This window comes from Pimephales promelas, chromosome 3 (assembly GCF_988280905.1).
Source record: "Pimephales promelas chromosome 3, fPimPro1.hap1.1, whole genome shotgun sequence".
Classification (NCBI taxonomy): Eukaryota; Metazoa; Chordata; class Actinopteri; order Cypriniformes; family Leuciscidae; genus Pimephales; species Pimephales promelas.
Genome location: NC_142771.1, coordinates 1,417,757 through 1,437,496, shown reverse-complemented (window position 1 = coordinate 1,437,496; position 19,740 = coordinate 1,417,757). Strand labels below are relative to the sequence as shown.

The 19,740-nt window shown below is 38.1% G+C and overlaps 1 protein-coding gene across 1 annotated transcript; it reads left to right on the top strand.

The window, feature by feature from the left end:
• The first annotated feature begins 3,837 nt into the window (after window positions 1–3,837).
• Window positions 3,838–10,211, top strand: LOC120484910 (uncharacterized). The gene is made up of 4 exons (XM_089127411.1): window positions 3,838–3,866; window positions 5,980–6,120; window positions 9,183–9,249; window positions 9,342–10,211. The coding sequence occupies exons 1-4, from the start codon at window positions 3,838–3,840 to the stop codon at window positions 10,209–10,211; spliced, it is 1,107 nt and encodes a 368-aa protein (XP_088983537.1).
• The last annotated feature ends 9,529 nt before the right edge of the window (window positions 10,212–19,740 follow it).

Sequence of the window (19,740 nt, the reverse complement as noted above, 5' to 3'; positions counted from 1 at the left end):
CATGAGTGAAAAGAGCCAACCCCCATCGTGATACAATGTTCTGATGCTGAGATATAGCTGTTACAAAATGGTTGCTAGGGTACTCTGTTTGGTTGCTAGGGAGTGGCTTGGCAGCTTCCAATCATGAAGCTCCAAAGTCAATGTGAATGTATAAACCAACCCCCATCTCTATACGATGTTCTGATAAAGAGATGTAGGCCTTGCAAAATGGTTGCTAGGGTACTCTTTTTGGTTGCTAGGGAGTGGCTTGGCAGCTGCCAATCATGAATCTCCAAAGGCTGCTTGTCAGTATAATTGATATAATACAACTCCCAAGCCTGTATGACATTCAGAATGGAAGATATCCCTCTTTAAAATTTGGTTGCTAAGGTGCTCGATAATGGTTGCTAGGGTGTGGCCAGAAATTGTTGAGGTGATTCATGATTGGCTGTTTGCTACCCCGAGTCAAACGAGACCACCCTTGTGTTTCTTTGACACTTCTATCCGGAGATATCTCTTTCAATGGAAGTCTATGGGAGTTGTTGCTAAGGTGCTCTATATGGTTGCTAGGGCGTGGCTTGATAGCTTCACAATGATCCTGAGAGACTGATTGGTCGTCTGAGTAAAATGAGCCCGCCCCCTTGTCTCTATGACACTATGATCCAGAGCTATGTTCAATACAAAATCCCTATGCAATTTACCATAGTAGGAAAAACACATGCATTTGATGGGACATCCTTCACCATAGTAAGTCAATGGGGAAACTTTGGGCAGCTCCTGCCCCCCAGGGGTGCAACTTTTACCCCATTGTGAGGTATGTTCTTACAGAGGCTGCCAGCCTCTTCAAATGTGGCAAATTACACGTTTTTCCGAAATCGTTGTTCGGAGCTATGAGTTGTCAAAGTTTGTCTCAATGTTAAGTCTATGGGATTTTTTTGGAAATTTGTTCGCCCCTGGGTCGAACACCGTACCCCCGATCTCTGATAAAAGTGATAGGACACTTCTCTTCAATAGGCCGCACGATTTGATGCCTCATTCATGGGTCTGTGACAAAAACTGTAGACGTAGGAGTGCGCCAAACTTTTTCCTGGAATAGTATAATGCTATACTAGAAATTTTAAATAACATTGGGGTCAATGGGGGAAAGTTTGGGCAGCTCCTGCCCCCCAGGGGTGCAACTTTTACCCCATTGTGAGGTATGTTCTTACAGAGCCTGTCAGCCTCTTCAAATGTGGTAAATCGCAGGTTTCTGTGAAATCCTCGCTCGGAGCTATGAGTCGTCAAAGTTTGTCGCAATGTTAAGTCTATGGGATTTTTGGGAAATTTGTTCGCCCTTCGGGCGAACATCGTACCCCCGATCGCTTAGAAAAGTCATAGCACACCATTCCCGAATATTCCGCACGATTTGAGACCTCATTCATGGGTGTGTGACAAAAACTGCGGGAGGAGTAGCGTGCCAAACTTTTGGGCCGACTCAAAAAACACAATAGTAATAGTGTTGCCTTGCTTTCAGCAAGCACCACTAATAACATGGGGGTCAATGGGGGAAAATTTGGGCAGCTCCTGCCCCCCAGGGGTGCAACTTTTACCCCATTGTGAGGTATGTTCTTACAGAGCCTGTCAGCCTCTTCAAATGTGGTAAATCGCAGGCTTCTGTGAAATTCTCGCTCGGAGCTATGAGTCGTCAAAGTTTGTCGCAATGTTAAGTCTATGGGATTTTTAGGAAATTTGTTCGCCCTTCGGGCGAACATCGTACCCCCGATCGCTTAGAAAAGTCATAGCACACCATTCCCGAATATTCCGCACGTTTTGAGACCTCATTCATGGGTGTGTGACAAAAACTGCGGGAGGAGTAGCGCGTCAAACTTTTTGGCCGGCTCAAAAAACACAATAGTAATAGTGTTGCCTTGCTTTCAGCAAGCACCACTAATAACGTTACAACCACAAGACAAAGCCGTGTATAAAGAAACGCACATTTGAATAATACTAGACTTATTAACGGAGCTTAACGTTAAAGGCTGTTACGAAAACGTAAATTCGACTATTAACTTAGCTTTTCTGTCACTGACGACGAAACAGAAATTCAAATGCTTCTTTCGCGCTTTTTTCTAACAGACTCTAGCTTTGACTGCCTAAACCCCGCCCACTCTGACGGCGTTTTGATTTCGCCTTGCAGCACAGAAACAGCTCTGGAAACTTGCACATTTATCTCTCCTGCTTTCGAAAATATATATATATATATATATATATATATATATATATATAACACTGATTTTTGTAAAATAAAAATCCCATGTTACGTATTTATGAGTTAACCAGGCAGCCCCAATTTTGGAAAGTAATGCACATGACATAACCTACACATAATAAAAAGGTTTCTTCATTCTGAATAGATACATTAATCAAAACATACTTAGAAAGCTTGAGAGTTTTGGCTCAAATTCAAAACTCATGATTAATCAAATGTTATTAATATTAAAGTATATAACGTTAAGCTAAAAGATAAAAACAACCAACATTAAGAATATATTTATTAAATGTATATGTTAATATTAATAGAAAAGTGTGAATACTATTGCAACTTATAACCAATGGTCATGCTTCATTTCAAATCAGAGGATGATATGATATCTCAAAAAATTATGCATTTATGAAGCCTATATTGTTAGGGGAGACTTTGGAGAAGTTTAAGATAAGGATTAAATATGTTTATGCCCTGTTAACACCCATTTACAGTCACAAATACAAACAAACAAAAGATATTTAAATTCGTTATATATATATTTATATAATGGAATAGAAAGCTCATGCAGCAGGTGCATCAGAGTAAAAGTTACAACACAAGGGTTACAAAGAAAGATTTGATAAAAAAAAGGAAAATTACAGTAGTTTACTTTACTATTTACAGTACTTTAGTGGCTGTATTGTGATTTTTTACAGTAATGCTTTGACTACTGTGATTTCCACTGTAATGCTTGAACTACTGTGATTTTTAAGGTCTTACTGTAAACTTTACAATATTCTACTGTAAAAATCTTTTACAGTATTGTTACTGTGACATCTACAGTAAATAACTGTAGATTTCACAGGCATTTTTTACAGTGTAGTTTTTTTCCTAAAAGTCTGATTGTCGTGGTGTGGTATAGCTGTGCGTGAATAACTAAGTAAAAACATTTAATGTCATCGTAGATGTTTTTACTTTTAACATAAAAAGTAAACTTTAAGTAGATTGGTTAAAAAATATGCTTTTTTACACTTTTAAGAAAAATGCTCAACACAAGTATACTTTTAATATATTTCTAACTAGTAGAAGCATTGGTAATAAATACATGATTCATTATATTTTTAAGAAATATGCTAAGCACAAGCATACTTTTAGTGAAGTTTTAGTGCATTTAAAGAAAACACATGTTGCTCTTACAATACATTTTTGAAGTACTTTGTGTAAGAACAGAAAAATTATTAATTTTTTAGTGGACTTAAAATATATAACTTTATAAACACTTATAGGCCACTTAATGCAATATATTTAAAAAATCTATGTATTTATCATTTTAATATTTAAAAATATTTGTCAACTATTATTAAGCATTGCATCTAGCATACCTAAAATTAATGTTGTGCACTTTTACTTGTTTATAGACTTAAAAGGCTGTTGTCCACTGCATGCTATACGTTTAAATCCCCACAAGGATTTCAACATCATATTATTTGAAATTGATCACAGATACTGTAAAGTCCAGGTAATCAAGAAGACAAGAAAGATTCTTCTTCAAGGTTTATTCAAAACCCACAAGCTATCCAACACTGCCAGGCAGTATGTGCAAACATCCATTCTTACTCTACACCTTTTACAACATGTGGACTACAGCGCCATCTCCTGACAAGTACCTATAGCGCACACAACAGATACATTTTCGTTTAAATTCAAACAATTACATCCTGATTGTTACTTGAATGTGATTAGACTTAGAAGTCTAACTTTAAACTGTTAAAATCATAGAGCAATCGTGTCTCTTTAGAGGACTAGGAGGAAACCATTTATATGGATTAGGTGATATATATATATATATATATATATATATATATATATATATATATATATATATATATATATATATATATATATATCTTGTCAGGGAGCAGGAAAATAATATACCTTTTAAAAAGATGTATTCCAACTTTCCTCACGCAGCAGCCTTCCTATCATCAGAGAGATCATACAGGACAGAATCAACATTTCTAATCTCTCCGCCATTTTTTTTTCTACCCGCGCATATGACAGTTCATTATAGTTCATCATCTCATCACAGTGTGTATTTTTATTGTCCTACCCTGTAACTAAACAAGAGCGTAACAAACACCATTTGTACGGAACAAAAGTAGATTTCCCAGTATTGCAATAGTTTTACATTTACATTTTTCCATTGAAACATGTACGCCCAAACTTAAACTTCTGCACTTTAATAAAAACTATAAAAACATTTTTAAAAAATTGTTTAAATACATAGTACCCTGTTTATTTAAAAAATATACAATATGTATTAGTAAACCATTATTATGAAAAGGTATGCAGTGTGTGTTCTCGCTAAATTGCTCCCAAATGTAAAATTGTTGTACCATAATAGTAGAATAAATAAAAGTTCAACACAACTACAACTCTAGTCTGTTGTCATCGTTTACCCAGTGGCGCAAAAAGTGGGTATGCGCTATATGCGGCGCATAGGGGCGCAGCACAATGGGGGGCGCCAAAAACAAATTAAAAATTAAAAAATATATATAGGCTATATTGTATTTCTATATGTAGCTGCTGTTGTGCGTTTCTAGATCATTTCTACATTCCTTCAATGTTATATAAAATTTTAGAGGACTAACAGCCAGGCTAGAGTATAGGCGCCCTCATTGAGAAGGGGGTCGGGTAATGTCGCGAGCGGGCGGGGGCGCCGTGAGCGCTGAGCGAGTAGGTACGAGTAGTTAGTTATCGTCGAAAAAGATGGATAAAACAAAATGCTGTGGGGCTAAAAATAGAAAAAGAAAGAGAGAAAATGAGATGGCATGTCAATTGATGCGACAGCAGCTAAATAACTGCATGCATTGCTGAAATCCAACAGGTATTTAAAATGTGACATCCAGGCATATTTATATCTCGGTGGCCATCGGACTACCGGGAAATTCCCGCTGGGCCGACGTGCTTTTCTTTTACGGTCTATGGCTTTTTCAGCTGATACTTCTCATCCTTTTTTTATTTATTTGTCTTAACGGCCCACAAAACTCATACATCGGCGGCCCATTTTTTTTTTTTTTTTTTTGCCTAATTGGTGGCGCCGTGCTGTTGTAATGCATTGGTCAAAAAAAGTCAGCTTTAGTTTTTTTTCTAACACACTGGCCCATGAAACATGTCATTATGCGCTTATATCTTTCAAGTATAGAAATTAGTGCAAAACTAATTATGAAAGTTTCAGTGCATTCAGTGCATTTGTTTTACAATAGCCTTTGGCTATTACTATAATGGGATTAATATTATAACTATTATTATGTAGCAGTGTAATGTAGACAGACACTAACTAAAAGAGGTTAAATTTTTTCTTTGTTTAATTTGTACCCTGAATATGGGTTGGAGCTTTTTATTTTGAACTCTCAAAGTGCACCAGACTGCTGAATTTAACATTACAGAACACAAAATTTTCTTACGGGGGTGCATGCCCCCGAACCCCCCTAGAGAAACACAGGTCCACCTACCACAGTTTTAACTAAAATCCTGTGAGAAACACTGGTATTGCTGTTCCAATGGAGCTTATAGTTTTCTTAGGGGGGTTCATCAAGGTGGAGTAGCTATAGTTTAATTGTATCAATTTTGCACTTATTTTATCTGATCGCTCTTATTTGTTCCACTTATTACACGGCACACTTACATTACATTTATTTTTCCTTTTTTTTTTTTGGGGGGGGGGGGGGGGGGGGTTGCTGTTTGTTGCTGTATTCCCCTCTGAAACTGGGCAGTTGCGCCCCTGCGCTGTATTCCCCTCTGAAACTGGGCAGTTGCGCCCCTGCGCTGAATTCCCCTCTGAAACTGGGCAGTTGCGCCCCTGCGTTTACACACAACAACTCAAAACTGCTCACACAGACAGGTGTCGTGCCAAGGTACTTACCCCCGATAGAAAGTGTATCCCCGGTCGCGGGAGAGCGCTCGCATTCAGTATACTCACTACAAAAAACTAGACTACACCACTGCGCACCCCCACCCAAAAAAAAAAAAAAAAAAATCTCAAATCTCACTCAAAGCAAAACTCACAAGTTGACAACCCTCTGCACATATTAACACGAACAGACGGTGGATATGCGTTTATTTCAGAGGAGGAGATGCAGAGTAACAAGTAGTAGATAAGTGGTTTTGAACGGCGGCGTGTGCGAGGTGTGGAGAGATAACTAAACTCAATTACCTTTCCGTCATTTTAAAGGAGACTTAACGGGCACAGAACAACATCACATGAACAGGTAGGTCATACAAAACTATTTTCTTAAGAACGAATGAATGAATCAAGGACAGATCTTTATTTCAAACAATTAAAAGAAGAACGGAAAACATCAATAAAATAGCTACAAACAAGTAAAAGAATAAGAAGAAGAAAAAGAAAGATATACCAAATAAACTAAACCAAATTGAAACAATGCTCAACCCGTTAGAAAATGGGTATCCTGCACACATTGACACGAACAGACGGTGGATATGCGTTTATTTCACCGGATTTAAGATTAAGTTTATTTATCCTCGCGGGAAATTGTTCTGCACCTACAGTACGCCTGATACATATATACAAAGACAATTTTACATGACAGAATACAACATTCGCTCACCCCAACCACCCCCTCCCTCATCCCCACCACACCCCTACACATACACAGCATCAGGACAGAAGACTCCAAGAAACCTAATTAAAGTGCTATTAGTGCTATTTAAAGTGCTAAATAGTGCTATGTAAAGTGCAGTCCTACAGGTAACTTCTTGTTCATCAAAGTGATGCTAGTTGAAATAAATGATTTACTGGCTCGATTTGTCTGGAAATAAGGTAACCTAAACCTTCTCCCTAATGGCAACAGCTCGTATGCCCGGTGTAAGGGATGTGACGTATCTTTATTAATAGCTATACCTTTCTTCAACACTCTTCTTTCACAGGTAATACTGTCTAGTTTATGCCCCGCAACCTTTCTGGCCAGGTTAACTATCTTGCTCAATCTATTTTTGTTGGTCACTGACAAAGAGAAATACCATGCAACGCAACAGAAAAGTAGCATGCTCTCCACAGATGGGTGATAAAAAAGTAACATATCTCTGTCCACTCTAAACTGTCTCAGTGTCCGCATAAAGTACAGTCTCTGCAGCCCCTTTTTATAGATGGTGTCGGTATTACTATTCCACTGCAACTTATTATTTACTATTGTTTTTAGACTATCGAGCTAAATATAGATCGCTATGATCTCTCTTGTTCTTTATATATTCTTCATTCTTACGGCGTCTAAAATAAGAATAAAGAATAAAACTCATAAAGATAATAAAATATAAAGCCAATACAAGTTTATTTAGTTTAGTAGGCTAATAGTTAGTTTACAGTTAATCTCATCAATGTCTCTGACTATAAACTGACGTGCATTACCCCTAAAAAAAAAATGTTCCTGAAGTTTTCTTCTCATTCACCCGAGCAGGGCAGCAGTGGGGCAAAATACTGTGAAAGAGTTTTGGGTGTTTGTGTGTGAAGCTGCAGCACGATCTCATGAAAGTGTAAATTCATAACAATAATTTTAATTAGTTTTCTATTATCGGGCATATGCACTGTAAACCTGGGGTAGTGTTAGGGTGTGTGTCGTGTGCAAAAGTGCAAAAAGACCAGTGTTCAAGGGGGATTATGGCAATGACGTGCCCTGGGCACGGATGTCTCAAAGGAACTTTCACCACATTTTGAGACACTATTTATTTATTATTTTTATTTTATTCTTTTACATTTTTGCTAAATCTTACATATTTTACGAGTTTCCAATTCGTATGAATTAATTCTGGGCATAGTATGCATATCCTCTCTCATCTCTTTTTTCTCTCAGTCTCTTTATCTTGTATTCTCTTCCCAAAACTGAGCACAACACACGGTGTATGTAGAGTAGATTGTAGAGTGCGTCCGTATTACACGCGACGGATGAATACTGAACTGAGAATGTCATTTCTCGTGCCGTTTATATACGCCAAAAAATAGTTTTTGCTTGTGTATGGTGCGCGCTTAACTCCCCACTCCCCTCCCCTAAACCTTTCCATGTTACCGGAACGACATACGCATTCCGAGCTATGAATCCGAGAGAGAGAAACAACACAGGGCGGGAGGTGGCGTTTGCTGCTCGGAATGCATTCCTTGTGAACATTGAATTTTGCTACATCCATTGCGGCACATTTCATGAAAAGGCAATCGCAAGTGTCTTGACTGGGAGTGTAAATGCAATTAAGAAAAATAACATTTGAATGACCATTTTGCCACATTTTTAGCTTTAACATGTTACACATATCTAATCATTTCGCTTTCACCAGACCCACCACCTAAAGCGCTTTACACATCGTCTCACATTCACCCATTCATACATCGACAGCGGCAACAAAAGTATCAGTTGGTTTCTACAAAAACATGAATATGCAAAAATAAATAAATAGCATTAAAAATAGGCTAAGAGAAAAACATTAATTATAATTATTTAGTAATTCTTTATCCTTATTCTTAATTATTTATATTAGACTAGTAGGCCTATAATGATGCTGAAAATCGTTTATTTTTTAACTTTGATCGCAGGACTAAATTTTAAAACATTTCAAAATGCTGAACAGTTTAGAAATACTTCATAAAATTGGTGTTAACAGTATCTTTGCAAAAATAAATTCAGCGTTTTTCTTTCAAAAACATATGAAAAAGTCTTAATTATTCTCATCTGAAACTTTCCTAATAACAGGCACTGAGAGTGTTCTTGTGTAAATTTGAGAATGATATTTTGAGTTTTATTAATTTATGGACAATTTCGCGGAAACTCCCCGTGCTCCTCACACAGCATGAGAAGAGTTACTACATTTAATTAAACTATTAATATTAAGGTTTTAAGATTTTAACTAAGTTAATCAATGCAGTAGTTTTGAACAATGTATTTCATTTTGTTTTTTGATTTTTGCATTTTAGTGACAACAATGAAAACTCTGCTCAGGAGCCTGAAGCCGGCTCGTGTTTGGTGGAGAGAGGGAACACCGTAGGTTATATCTGTCATACAATTTTTATTTTTTTATTAAATAGATAATGTCAATATATTCTGTGTAACTCTTGTTTTTTATGTTTATGTAGTCTAATTTCAACGGGAATGAAAACAAGCTGAAAGCCTATCTCTACTTGATTGCCAAGAAGTTGAAAGAGGTGCTTTTGATCAACGGAATCAATGAATTTCGTCCGGATGGAAACATCTATAAAAAATTGTACAAGCTCTTAAAAATGATCATTAACTCGGACGTGCTGGGTTCTGGTTCTGATTCTAATTTCGGGCCTATAACAATTGACACCAAAACAGACATCAAAATAGCAGATTTTAGTCACTATGCTAAACTAATTTATTTTCTCATTAATACCTGGTTTAAAAGTCCAGACAGGCAGCATATCCACTTCTCAGTCGGTAAATTTACGGTAAAGATGCGAGCAGACGATCTGTACTGCTGCCATCCAATCAAAGAAGAAGACAAAGGGAAACTTTCTTATCCGAGATTGCAAACATCAACATTTTTCAAAAAAAACTGTTCTGAGACTCTCTGGAACTACATTACAGGGCATCATGACAAAGTGTGGTCTTCTATACAGGAATTCGGAGACGCCATAGCACTGTGTGCTGTTTTATACTCAGAAGTTATCAGGAATCATAACATGTGTTACCTGAACATCCTCATGATGGTGACCTTTAAATCATGGCAAGAGTTTAAAGACAACAATCCCATGTTAACAGGAGGATCATGGAAACATCAGGATAATAAGGTCCCAGAAGAGGTTAGAGAAAGAGAGAAAATACTTCTTTACACTTGTGTCGAGAAAATAATCAGGAGAGATCAGGAAGTAGGAGAGGAGGCGCTACATTCGAGTTTGCTCTTCGAAATGAAGAAGCAGATTGAGGATATGTATATGCCTGTACTGTGTTCTATACGGGAAGCTCCTGTCACTGAAAGAGATTAATTGTGTATTTAAAATATACTTGCCAATAAAGTTTTCTAATTGTACAAAATTCCCCCACCGGTGCGTCCAGTAGAATAGTTTTTTCCCTAAAAGTCTGATTGTCGTGGTGTGGTATAGCTGTGCGTGAATAACTAAGTAAAAACATTTAATGTCATCGTAGATGTTTTTACTTTTAACATAAAAAGTAAACTTTAAGTAGATTGGTTAAAAAATATGCTTTTTTACACTTTTAAGAAAAATGCTCAACACAAGTATACTTTTAATATATTTCTAACTAGTAGAAGCATTGGTAATAAATACATGATTCATTATATTTTTAAGAAATATGCTAAGCACAAGCATACTTTTAGTGAAGTTTTAGTGCATTTAAAGAAAACACATGTTGCTCTTACAATACATTTTTGAAGTACTTTGTGTAAGAACAGAAAAATTATTAATTTTTTAGTGGACTTAAAATATATAACTTTATAAACATAGGCCACTTAATGCAATATATTTAAAAAAATCTATGTATTTATCATTTTAATATTTAAAAATATTTGTCAACTATTATTAAGCATTGCATCTAGCATACCTAAAATTAATGTTGTGCACTTTTACTTGTTTATAGACTTAAAAGGCTGTTGTCCACTGCATGCTATACGTTTAAATCCCCACAAGGATTTCAACATCATATTATTTGAAATTGATCACAGATACTGTAAAGTCCAGGTAATCAAGAAGACAAGAAAGATTCTTCTTCAAGGTTTATTCAAAACCCACAAGCAATCCAACACTGCCAGGCAGTATGTGCAAACATCCATTCTTACTCTACACCTTTTACAACATGTGGACTACAGCGCCATCTCCTGACAAGTACCTATAGCGCACACAACAGATACATTTTCGTTTAAATTCAAACAATTGCATCCTGATTGTTACTTGAATGTGATTAGACTTAGAAGTCTAACTTTAAACTGTTAAAATCATAGAGCAATCGTGTCTCTTTAGAGGACTAGGAGGAAACCATTTATATGGATTAGGTGATATATATATATATATATATATATATATATATATATATATATATATCTTGTCAGGGAGCAGGAAAATAATATACCTTTTAAAAAGATGTATTCCAACTTTCCTCACGCAGCAGCCTTCCTATCATCAGAGAGATCATACAAGACAGAATCAACATTTCTAATCTCTCCGCCATTTTTTTTCTACCCGCGCATATGACAGTTCATTATAGTTCATCATCTCATCACAGTGTGTATTTTTATTGTCCTACCCTGTAACTAAACAAGAGCGTAACAAACACCATTTGTACGGAACAAAAGTAGATTTCCCAGTATTGCAATAGTTTTACATTTACATTTTTCCATTGAAACATGTACGCCCAAACTTAAACTTATGCACTTTAATAAAAACTATAAAAACATTTAAAAAAAAATGTTTAAATACATAGTACCCTGTTTATTTAAAAAATATACAATATGTATTAGTAAACCATTATTATGAAAAGGTATGCAGTGTGTGTTCTCGCTAAATTGCTCCCAAATGTAAAATTGTTAATAGTAGAATAAATAAAAGTTCAACACAACTACAACTCTAGTCTGTTGTCATTTCACACAACAACTCTCTCAAGGGCACTCCACCTGGTGACCGTTACACAGACAGGTGTCGTGCCAAGGTACTTACCCCCGATAGAAAGTGTATCCCCGGTCGCGGGAGCGCGCTCGCATTCAGCAGGAGGTGCGTCATTGCTTTGTCCAAGGTGAATTAAATTATAACACGTGAATTGTTTAAGTTATCGTTTTACTGTTGTTGTTTTTTTTAATCGTCGAGGTTTAGCAAAGACAGATATCACGTGGCCCATCACAAACAAATTATTTTATTCTTATCTTCTGTGGGCAAACGATCGAGCTTCATGCACGGAATGGAAAAATTCTCACGAGAATGTCTAAAGTTACTGAAAAACTAAGACGACCATATCGTTCAAACAGCCTGTGGATATAGAATTGTTCTAACAGCAGTGAATATGAACACATTTCTTTTTTCCTGAAGTTATAGTGGGATACAGATTTTTTCAGACCGTATTTTCGACCTGCCAAAATATGTATCCCCCCCGTAAAATATACAGGTGATGGCCTATCATCTAGTGTTTTATTTTATAAATACTGTACATCATGTCTAATAACAGCAGTGAATAAGAACACATTTCTTGTTTCCTGACAAAAGTTACAGTGGGATACAGATTTTTTCAGACCGTATTTCCGACCTGCTATAAAAGGTATCCCCCTCGCCATATTCCACAGATGATGGCCTATCAACATCTCCACTTCCTGTGGCGCCAAGAAAGCAAGATAAGACCCCCACCATACATAAAACACTAAATGATAGGGGGGGGGGGGGGGATACATATTTTGGCAGGTCGAAAATACGGTCTGAAAAAATTTGTATCCCACTATAACTTTTGTCAGGAAACAAGAAATGTGTTCATATTCACTGCTGTTATTAGACATGATGTACAGTATTCATAAAATAAAACACTTAATGATAGGCCATCATCTGTAGATTTTAGGGGGGGATACATATTTTGGCAGGTCGAATATACGGTCTGAAAAAATCTGTATCCTACTGTAACTTTTGTCAGGAAACAGGAAATGTGTTCATATTCACTGCTGTTATTAGACATGATGTACAGTATTCATAAAATAAAACACTAGATGATAGGCCATCACCACCTGTAGATTTTAGGGGGGGGGGGGGGGGGGGGGATGAAGCTAGATCGTTTGCCCACAAAATAATTTGTTTTTGATGGGCCACATGATATCTGTCTTTGCTAAACCTCGTCGATAAAAACAACAACAACAACAACAACAAGTAAGTAAAACGATAACTTAAACAATTCACGTGTTATAGTTTAATTCATCTTGGACAAAGTAATGACGCACCTCCTGCTGAATGCGTGCGCGCTCCCGCGACCGGGGATACACTTCCTTTCAGGGGTAAGTACCTTGGCACGACACCTGCAGTACATAATAAAAGTCCTCAGTGTGACTCGACATGAAGCAGAATAAATCTGCACAACTCTCCTTACATGCTTTTATTTAAAGTTTTTACTGTAACCTACTATAATTTTTACATAATTTCTAAATTAATTTACTTTATTAAAGTAAATGTTTTGCTGTAACTGCTTCTGTGTTGTCCATTTTTCCAATGAATGATCTGTGGTGTTTTTAATATTATTGGCTGATGTGTGTATGATCTGAGAGCATTGTTTGATTGCCAGAAGAGTCACAGATTCCCTGAATGTGGTTTGACAATTTGGTTTTATATTTAACATTTTGAATAAGTGAGCGATGGTTTCAATAAATGTGTTTTGGCAATTCAGAAAAAAATTATCTAGCAATCATAATCATCTCATTTGCATTAAAATATCTGTAATGACGTCATAGATAGCCTATCTTCAATTGACGAGTCACTATGGCACGCCGTTTTAGCATTTAAAACTATATTTTGGATTTAATCTACAATGTGATTATGAATAGATGGGAGACTCCTGGGAAAGCAGGTTTCTGCTGGTAGAGGTGTTAGTGAGGCCAGCAGGGGGCGCTCACCCTGTGGACTGTGTGGGTCCTAACGCCCCGTTAAACTGAGGCCCTGACTGTCTGATACCACCCCTACTCTTCACCAGAAGTGCCATGGGATCCACCACTGGTATCCAAGGTGTCCTGGCCAATAATCCTCCTAATAACCCCAATCTATGTCGATCTCTCCTCTCCACCTATAGCTGGTGTGTGTGTGCACTGACGCAGTGGATGCTCACACTGGTGGTGTTGAGGAGAGATGAGAAAACAAAAACTTATTTTGTTCCACATGTGAATAATGAATTTCCATTACTGTTAAAATATGGTTTTATGGAGATCCAGAGACAGATGCTGACCCCTGTATAAGACCAGAAGGACTTCTAATCGATGGGGTGTGTTGGTGGGGTTGTGGCGTGCTTCCTCCACATTTTTGAGAGCATTTTTGTAAGCTATCTTGACGGGCCTGCTCCTAATAAGTATAATCAGAGTGGTTCTGCACTACTACTCAAGCTTATCACGCTTCATCAATATCAGCATGATCTGGACAACGAACAACGCATTCTTCCATAGGGCCAGCAGAGGGCCCCCTAGAGTCACACAACAGTGACATAAAATAAATTAAATAAAAGAAATATCCCCTTTCCAGGATCGCTAAAGTGTATACCGTCAGTGAGCAAAGCTGTTGGGGAGTATAACGGGGCTGTAAAATGATAACCTTCGGCATTTAAATTTTTTTTTTGTATAATTATTTTCTTTGTTTCAAGGCAGCTCCATCAACCTTGATGCTAAAAGCACAGATAATTTCAAATCAGTCAATCTATTTTATTTTTTCATCAGCAGGACCTCCAGCTCTGGTGTCACCCAGGAAGCGGACAATGGTAAATTTAGGCCTAATTAACAATTACTGCTCGCTTGGAAAACATCCAGCATATGTCAACTTACTAAAACTAATAATAAGTAGTTAATGGCCTAGTATTCAAGTATTGGCACCTTATGGCACTATCTTCATTAGTTTTTTTTTTTTTTTTTTTTTTTTTAGTCTCACATGTCTTGATATAATTTTAATATCATGCAATCATCAGGCAATTGTTAGGGTGTTTGTTTGTTATAGTTGTGTTTGTGTTTTCTTCTATTTCAATATTTTGTTATTGTAGTATCTTGGAGTAACCACTAGGTGTCATTGTAATATAAGTGTTGTGTTTGATCTGGGAGACAGACATGTGATATGCTGGCGGCCTGGTGTGTGTATGGGCAAACAAACCAAGTAAAGCATTGACTCAACTTTATGAATGTAGTTGTCTACTTTATGCAGTGTAAAGATACTACATTTTTGGCGACGAGGATTGGATTGTGACAACCAGAAAAAAAAAAAGAAGCCTGGGACGACAACATATGGAGGATTAACCATGGCTACAGGAACTATTGGCTCACTAGCGGCATTTGATGCACAAGCTCAAACATGGGAAGAGTATTCTGAAGTACTGGAGCAATTTTTCGTGGCTAATGGAATTGAAGATGAGGGTAAGCAAAGAGCTATTCTCATAAGTGTTGTGGGACCACAAACTTACAGTGTGATGCGAAATATTCTGAGTCCAACAAAGCCAAGTGAAAAGACTTTTCAGCAACTGGTAACACTGCTAAAAAAATCATTTCAACCCTCAGCCAAGTGAGATTGTACAGCGATTTAGATTTGATTCAAGGATGAAGAAGCCGACAGAGACTGTGACAGAATATGTAGCAGAGTTACGTCGTTTGGCACAAGATTGTAATTATGGAGCAACTTTGGATCAAATGCTGCGGGATCGACTTGTTTTTGGCATAGATGATGATCGGATTCAGAGAAGGCTGCTCTCAGAAGCAAATCTGACGTTTGAGACTGCTTTTAAAATTGCAGTAGCCAATGAAGCGGCAAGTAAAAATGTGCTCGACTTACAAAGTAAATCCAGCGTACAGGCATGTAACAGCGTCATGTATAAAGAGAGGAAACCTGATCGCTGGAAAAAGGGAGAAATGAGTGAACAAAAAGAATTAAGAGAATGTTACAGATGCTGTGGGACAAACCATAAAGCAAATGATTGCAGATTTAAGAAGGACAAATGTTATGTGTGTGAAAAAATAGGTCATATCGCCAGGGCCTGTCGTAACAAAAGTAAACAGAGTGGACCCACAATAACTGGAAGAAGTGGAAAAGGGCTGCGGCCGCATCGAGCATTCAATGTAAGTGACAATAATGACAGTGATGAATTTGAAGAAACATTCACGTTGGCATGTGTACAAACTGATGCACTGAAGAAAGTAAAACCCCTTACCGTTGAGTTAATTGTTAATGGCCGACTGATAAACTTTGAAATCGATACTGGATGTAGTGTCAGTCTTATGAGTGAGGAAATGTACAAGGTCATCTGGAAAGATTCTGAAGCTCCCAAACTGAGACTTACAAAAATCAAGTTGAGAACATATACAGGAGAGCCATTGGGAATAGTGGGTGTGGCTGATGTAGAAGTAAAATACCAGCAGCAAGAAAAGATAATGCCACTTGTTATAGTCAAGGGAACAGGGCCTTGCTTACTAGGCCGATCCTGGCTTGAAGAGCTTCAAATGCAATGGAGTGAGATAAAGCTGGTGCAGTCGGAGATGACGTTGCAACAGGTGCTATTCCAGCATGCGGAAGTTTTCAAGGAGGAGCTGGGGACATTAAGGGGTGCTACTGCCACTCTTCATGTGCCGACTGATGCCACACCCAGGTTTTTTAGACCTAGATCTGTGCCATTTGCCCTGAAAACAAAGGTGGAGGAGGAGATTAATCGACTGCTGCGGGACAAAATCATCTCACCTGTGAAGTACTCAGAGTGGGCAGCTCCTGTTGTTCCTATCCTGAAACCAGATGGCAGTGTAAGATTATGTGGTGATTACAAACTCACAGTTAACAGAGCCTCAATATTGGAACAGTATCCCATACCAAGGGTGGAGGATCTTTTTGCTCGGTTGCATGGAGGAAAACAGTTCACAAAACTGGACATGAGTCACGCATACCAACAAATCATCATGGATGAAAACTCCAAGAAATACTTGACAGTGAATACACAAAAAGGGTTATTCACATATAATCGTTTACCCTTTGGAGTTGCTTCAGCTCCTGCTATCTTTCAGAGAACAATGGAGGGATTGTTGCAAGGTATTCAAGGAGTAGTTGTTTATCTTGATGATATATTGGTGACTGGCGTAAATCAAGAAAGTCACTTGAAGACACTGGATGAAGTGCTGGCGAGATTGAAAGAAGCTGGTTTGCGATTGAAACGGGGAAAATGCATGTTCCTGGCAGATGAGGTGGAATATTTAGGCCACAGAGTAGATGCCCAGGGTTTACATCCGATGGCAATTAAAGTGAAAGCTATAGAAGAAGCACCAGAACCAAGTAATGTTGCAGAACTCAAAGCATATCTGGGCTTGCTCAATTATTATAATAAGTTCCTTCCCAACCTGGCAACGCTGCTAGCTCCTCTACATCTGCTGCTGAGAAAAGAGGTTCAGTGGATGTGGAAAAAGCCACAACAAGAAGCTTTCAAAGACTAAATCCCTGCTAAAATCAGCCGAGGTGCTAGTTCATTATTCCTCAGATTCCGAACTGGTTCTGGCTTGTGACGCCTCTCCCTATGGGGTGGGTGCAGTGCTCTCGCAGCGTAGAAAAGGAGTATGGAGAAACCCCTTGGGTTCGTCAAGAACACTCACGTCTGCAGAGAAGCGTTATTCACAGTTGGACAAAGAAGGCTTAGCTGTGATTTTTGGCATCCAAAGATTTCATAAGTACTTGTATGGGCGGGCATTTACTATTTGCACTGATCATAAGCCCTTGATCCATTTGTTCAATGAAACGAAGGCAGTTCCTCAAATGGGATCACCCAGAGTGCAAAGGTGGGCTGTAATGTTACAAGCATATCAGTATAATATTGTGTACAAGCCAGGGAAGTACCATCGAAATGCTGATGCTCTAAGTAGACTCCCAGTGCCAGGCGTGGGAGAACCTGATGATACTAATGATCAGGTACTGATGATGGACTTAATGGATGACTCACCTGTAAGTGCAGCACAAATTCGGAAATGGACGTCTCACTACATAACACTCTCCGTGGTACATGAGTACATATTAAAGGGCTGGCCTGAGAAAGTAGAGCCTCAAGTGTTACCATACCATCAAAGGAGAGATGCTTTGAGTGTCAAAGATGGATGTGTGACTTGGGGAACGAGAATCATAATTCCCTCACAAGGTCGAGCGGCTATATTAAAGCAATTACATCAGACTCATACTGGTATGTCAAGAATGAAGGGATTGGCCCGATCCTATATGTGGTGGCCTGGTATGGATCAGGATGTAGAGAGGGTGGTCCAGAATTGTGAAGTATGTCAGCGTTTCCGAAAGGCACCTGCTCAAGCTCCTCTGCACCCGTGGGAATGGCCGAGCTCACCCTGGGAAAGACTTCATGTAGATTATGCAGGGCCCTTCTTAGAAAGAATGTTCCTCATTCTGGTAGATTCTCATTCTAAGTGGATGGAAGTTTATCCCGTCACACATGCCACATCCCGAATTACAATTGAGAAACTGAGAATGTGTTTCAGTACCCATGGATTACCCAAAATGTTAGTGTCAGACAACGGGACATGTTTTACCAGTAATGAGTTTGAAATGTTCATGAAAAACAATGGCATTCATCATGTAACGTCAGCTCCTTACCATCCTTCTTCAAACGGCCTAGCTGAGCGAGCTGTTCAAACTTTCAAGGAGGGGATGAAAAAGATGAAAGGTGACACTGTGGAGACAAGAGTTGCAAGATTCTTGTTTAATTATAGAATCACTCCTCATGCAACATCAGGGTTGTCACCTGCTCAAATGCTAATGTCACGGAAATTGAGATCCACATTCGACTTACTCATTCCCGATATGAAGTCCAAAATTCTAAAAAAAAAAAAAAACAGCAGAAACAAAAAGAAAGCCATGACAAAAGCTGCAAACTTAGAAGTTTTGAAGTGGGAGATTCAGTGTACGTGAGGAATTATGGTGGTGGAACCAAATGGATTCCTGCAGTAGTGGAATGTTGTACAGGACCTCTGTCATACAAGACTGTGCTAGGGCATGGACTAACTGTGAGAAGACATGTGGACCAAATAAGAAAACGCTGTACAGACGAGATGCTTGAGACTGCACTACCCACTGAAAATGAACAGGATGGTGACACTTCTACGTTGTCTAGTGAGGATGTGGCTAATGCACCTGCTGATGTGACTAATGCATCTGCTGAACAGGAGAGGGCTTCGCTTGAAGGAGGACCGTCGATAGAAGTGACTGTAGTAGAAAAAGAGACTAACCATAACCAACCTATACACCTGAGAAGGTCGGCAAGAGAGAGACGTGCTCCTGCTTACTTGAAAGACTATGTTACATAAGTTAAGTCAATAACTAAGATAGTTGTTGAAGAGTTAAAAAAAAATCTAGAATGTGGGTTATATTGTTTCATTTTGTAAGTAATTTATTGTAAGTATTATTGGTGCTTAACTTAAGAAGGAGGGGATGTAGTATCTTGGAGTAACCACTAGGTGTCATTGTAATATAAGTGTTGTGTTTGATCTGGGAGACAGACATGTGATATGCTGGCGGCCTGGTGTGTGTATGTGGCAACAAACCAAGTAAAGCATTGACTCAAACTTTATGAATGTAGTTGTCCACTTTCTGCAGTGTAAAGATACTACATCAGTCAAGTCACATTTATTTATAAAGCGCTTTTCACAATACAGATTGTATCAAAGCAGCTTCACAGTGATAACATGAAAGTAGTACAACACAGATCAATAATATTGTTAAATATTAAATAACCCCAACATAAGCATTTATACACTTATTATTCATAAGTATGCAGTATCATAACTACATCTCTGCCGTTTATAACAAACCAGACCGTTTG

Bases quoted from the DNA above. Each gene is read 5' to 3' on its own strand.
- LOC120484910 (XM_089127411.1), top strand. From the start codon at position 3,838: ATGTGGACTACAGCGCCATCTCCTGACAA. The intron at 3,867-5,979 runs GTACCTATAGCG...GAAACTGGGCAG, and splicing joins ACAGCGCCATCTCCTGACAA to TTGCGCCCCTGCGCTGTATT. The intron at 6,121-9,182 runs GTACTTACCCCC...TTTGCATTTTAG, and splicing joins CAGACAGGTGTCGTGCCAAG to TGACAACAATGAAAACTCTG.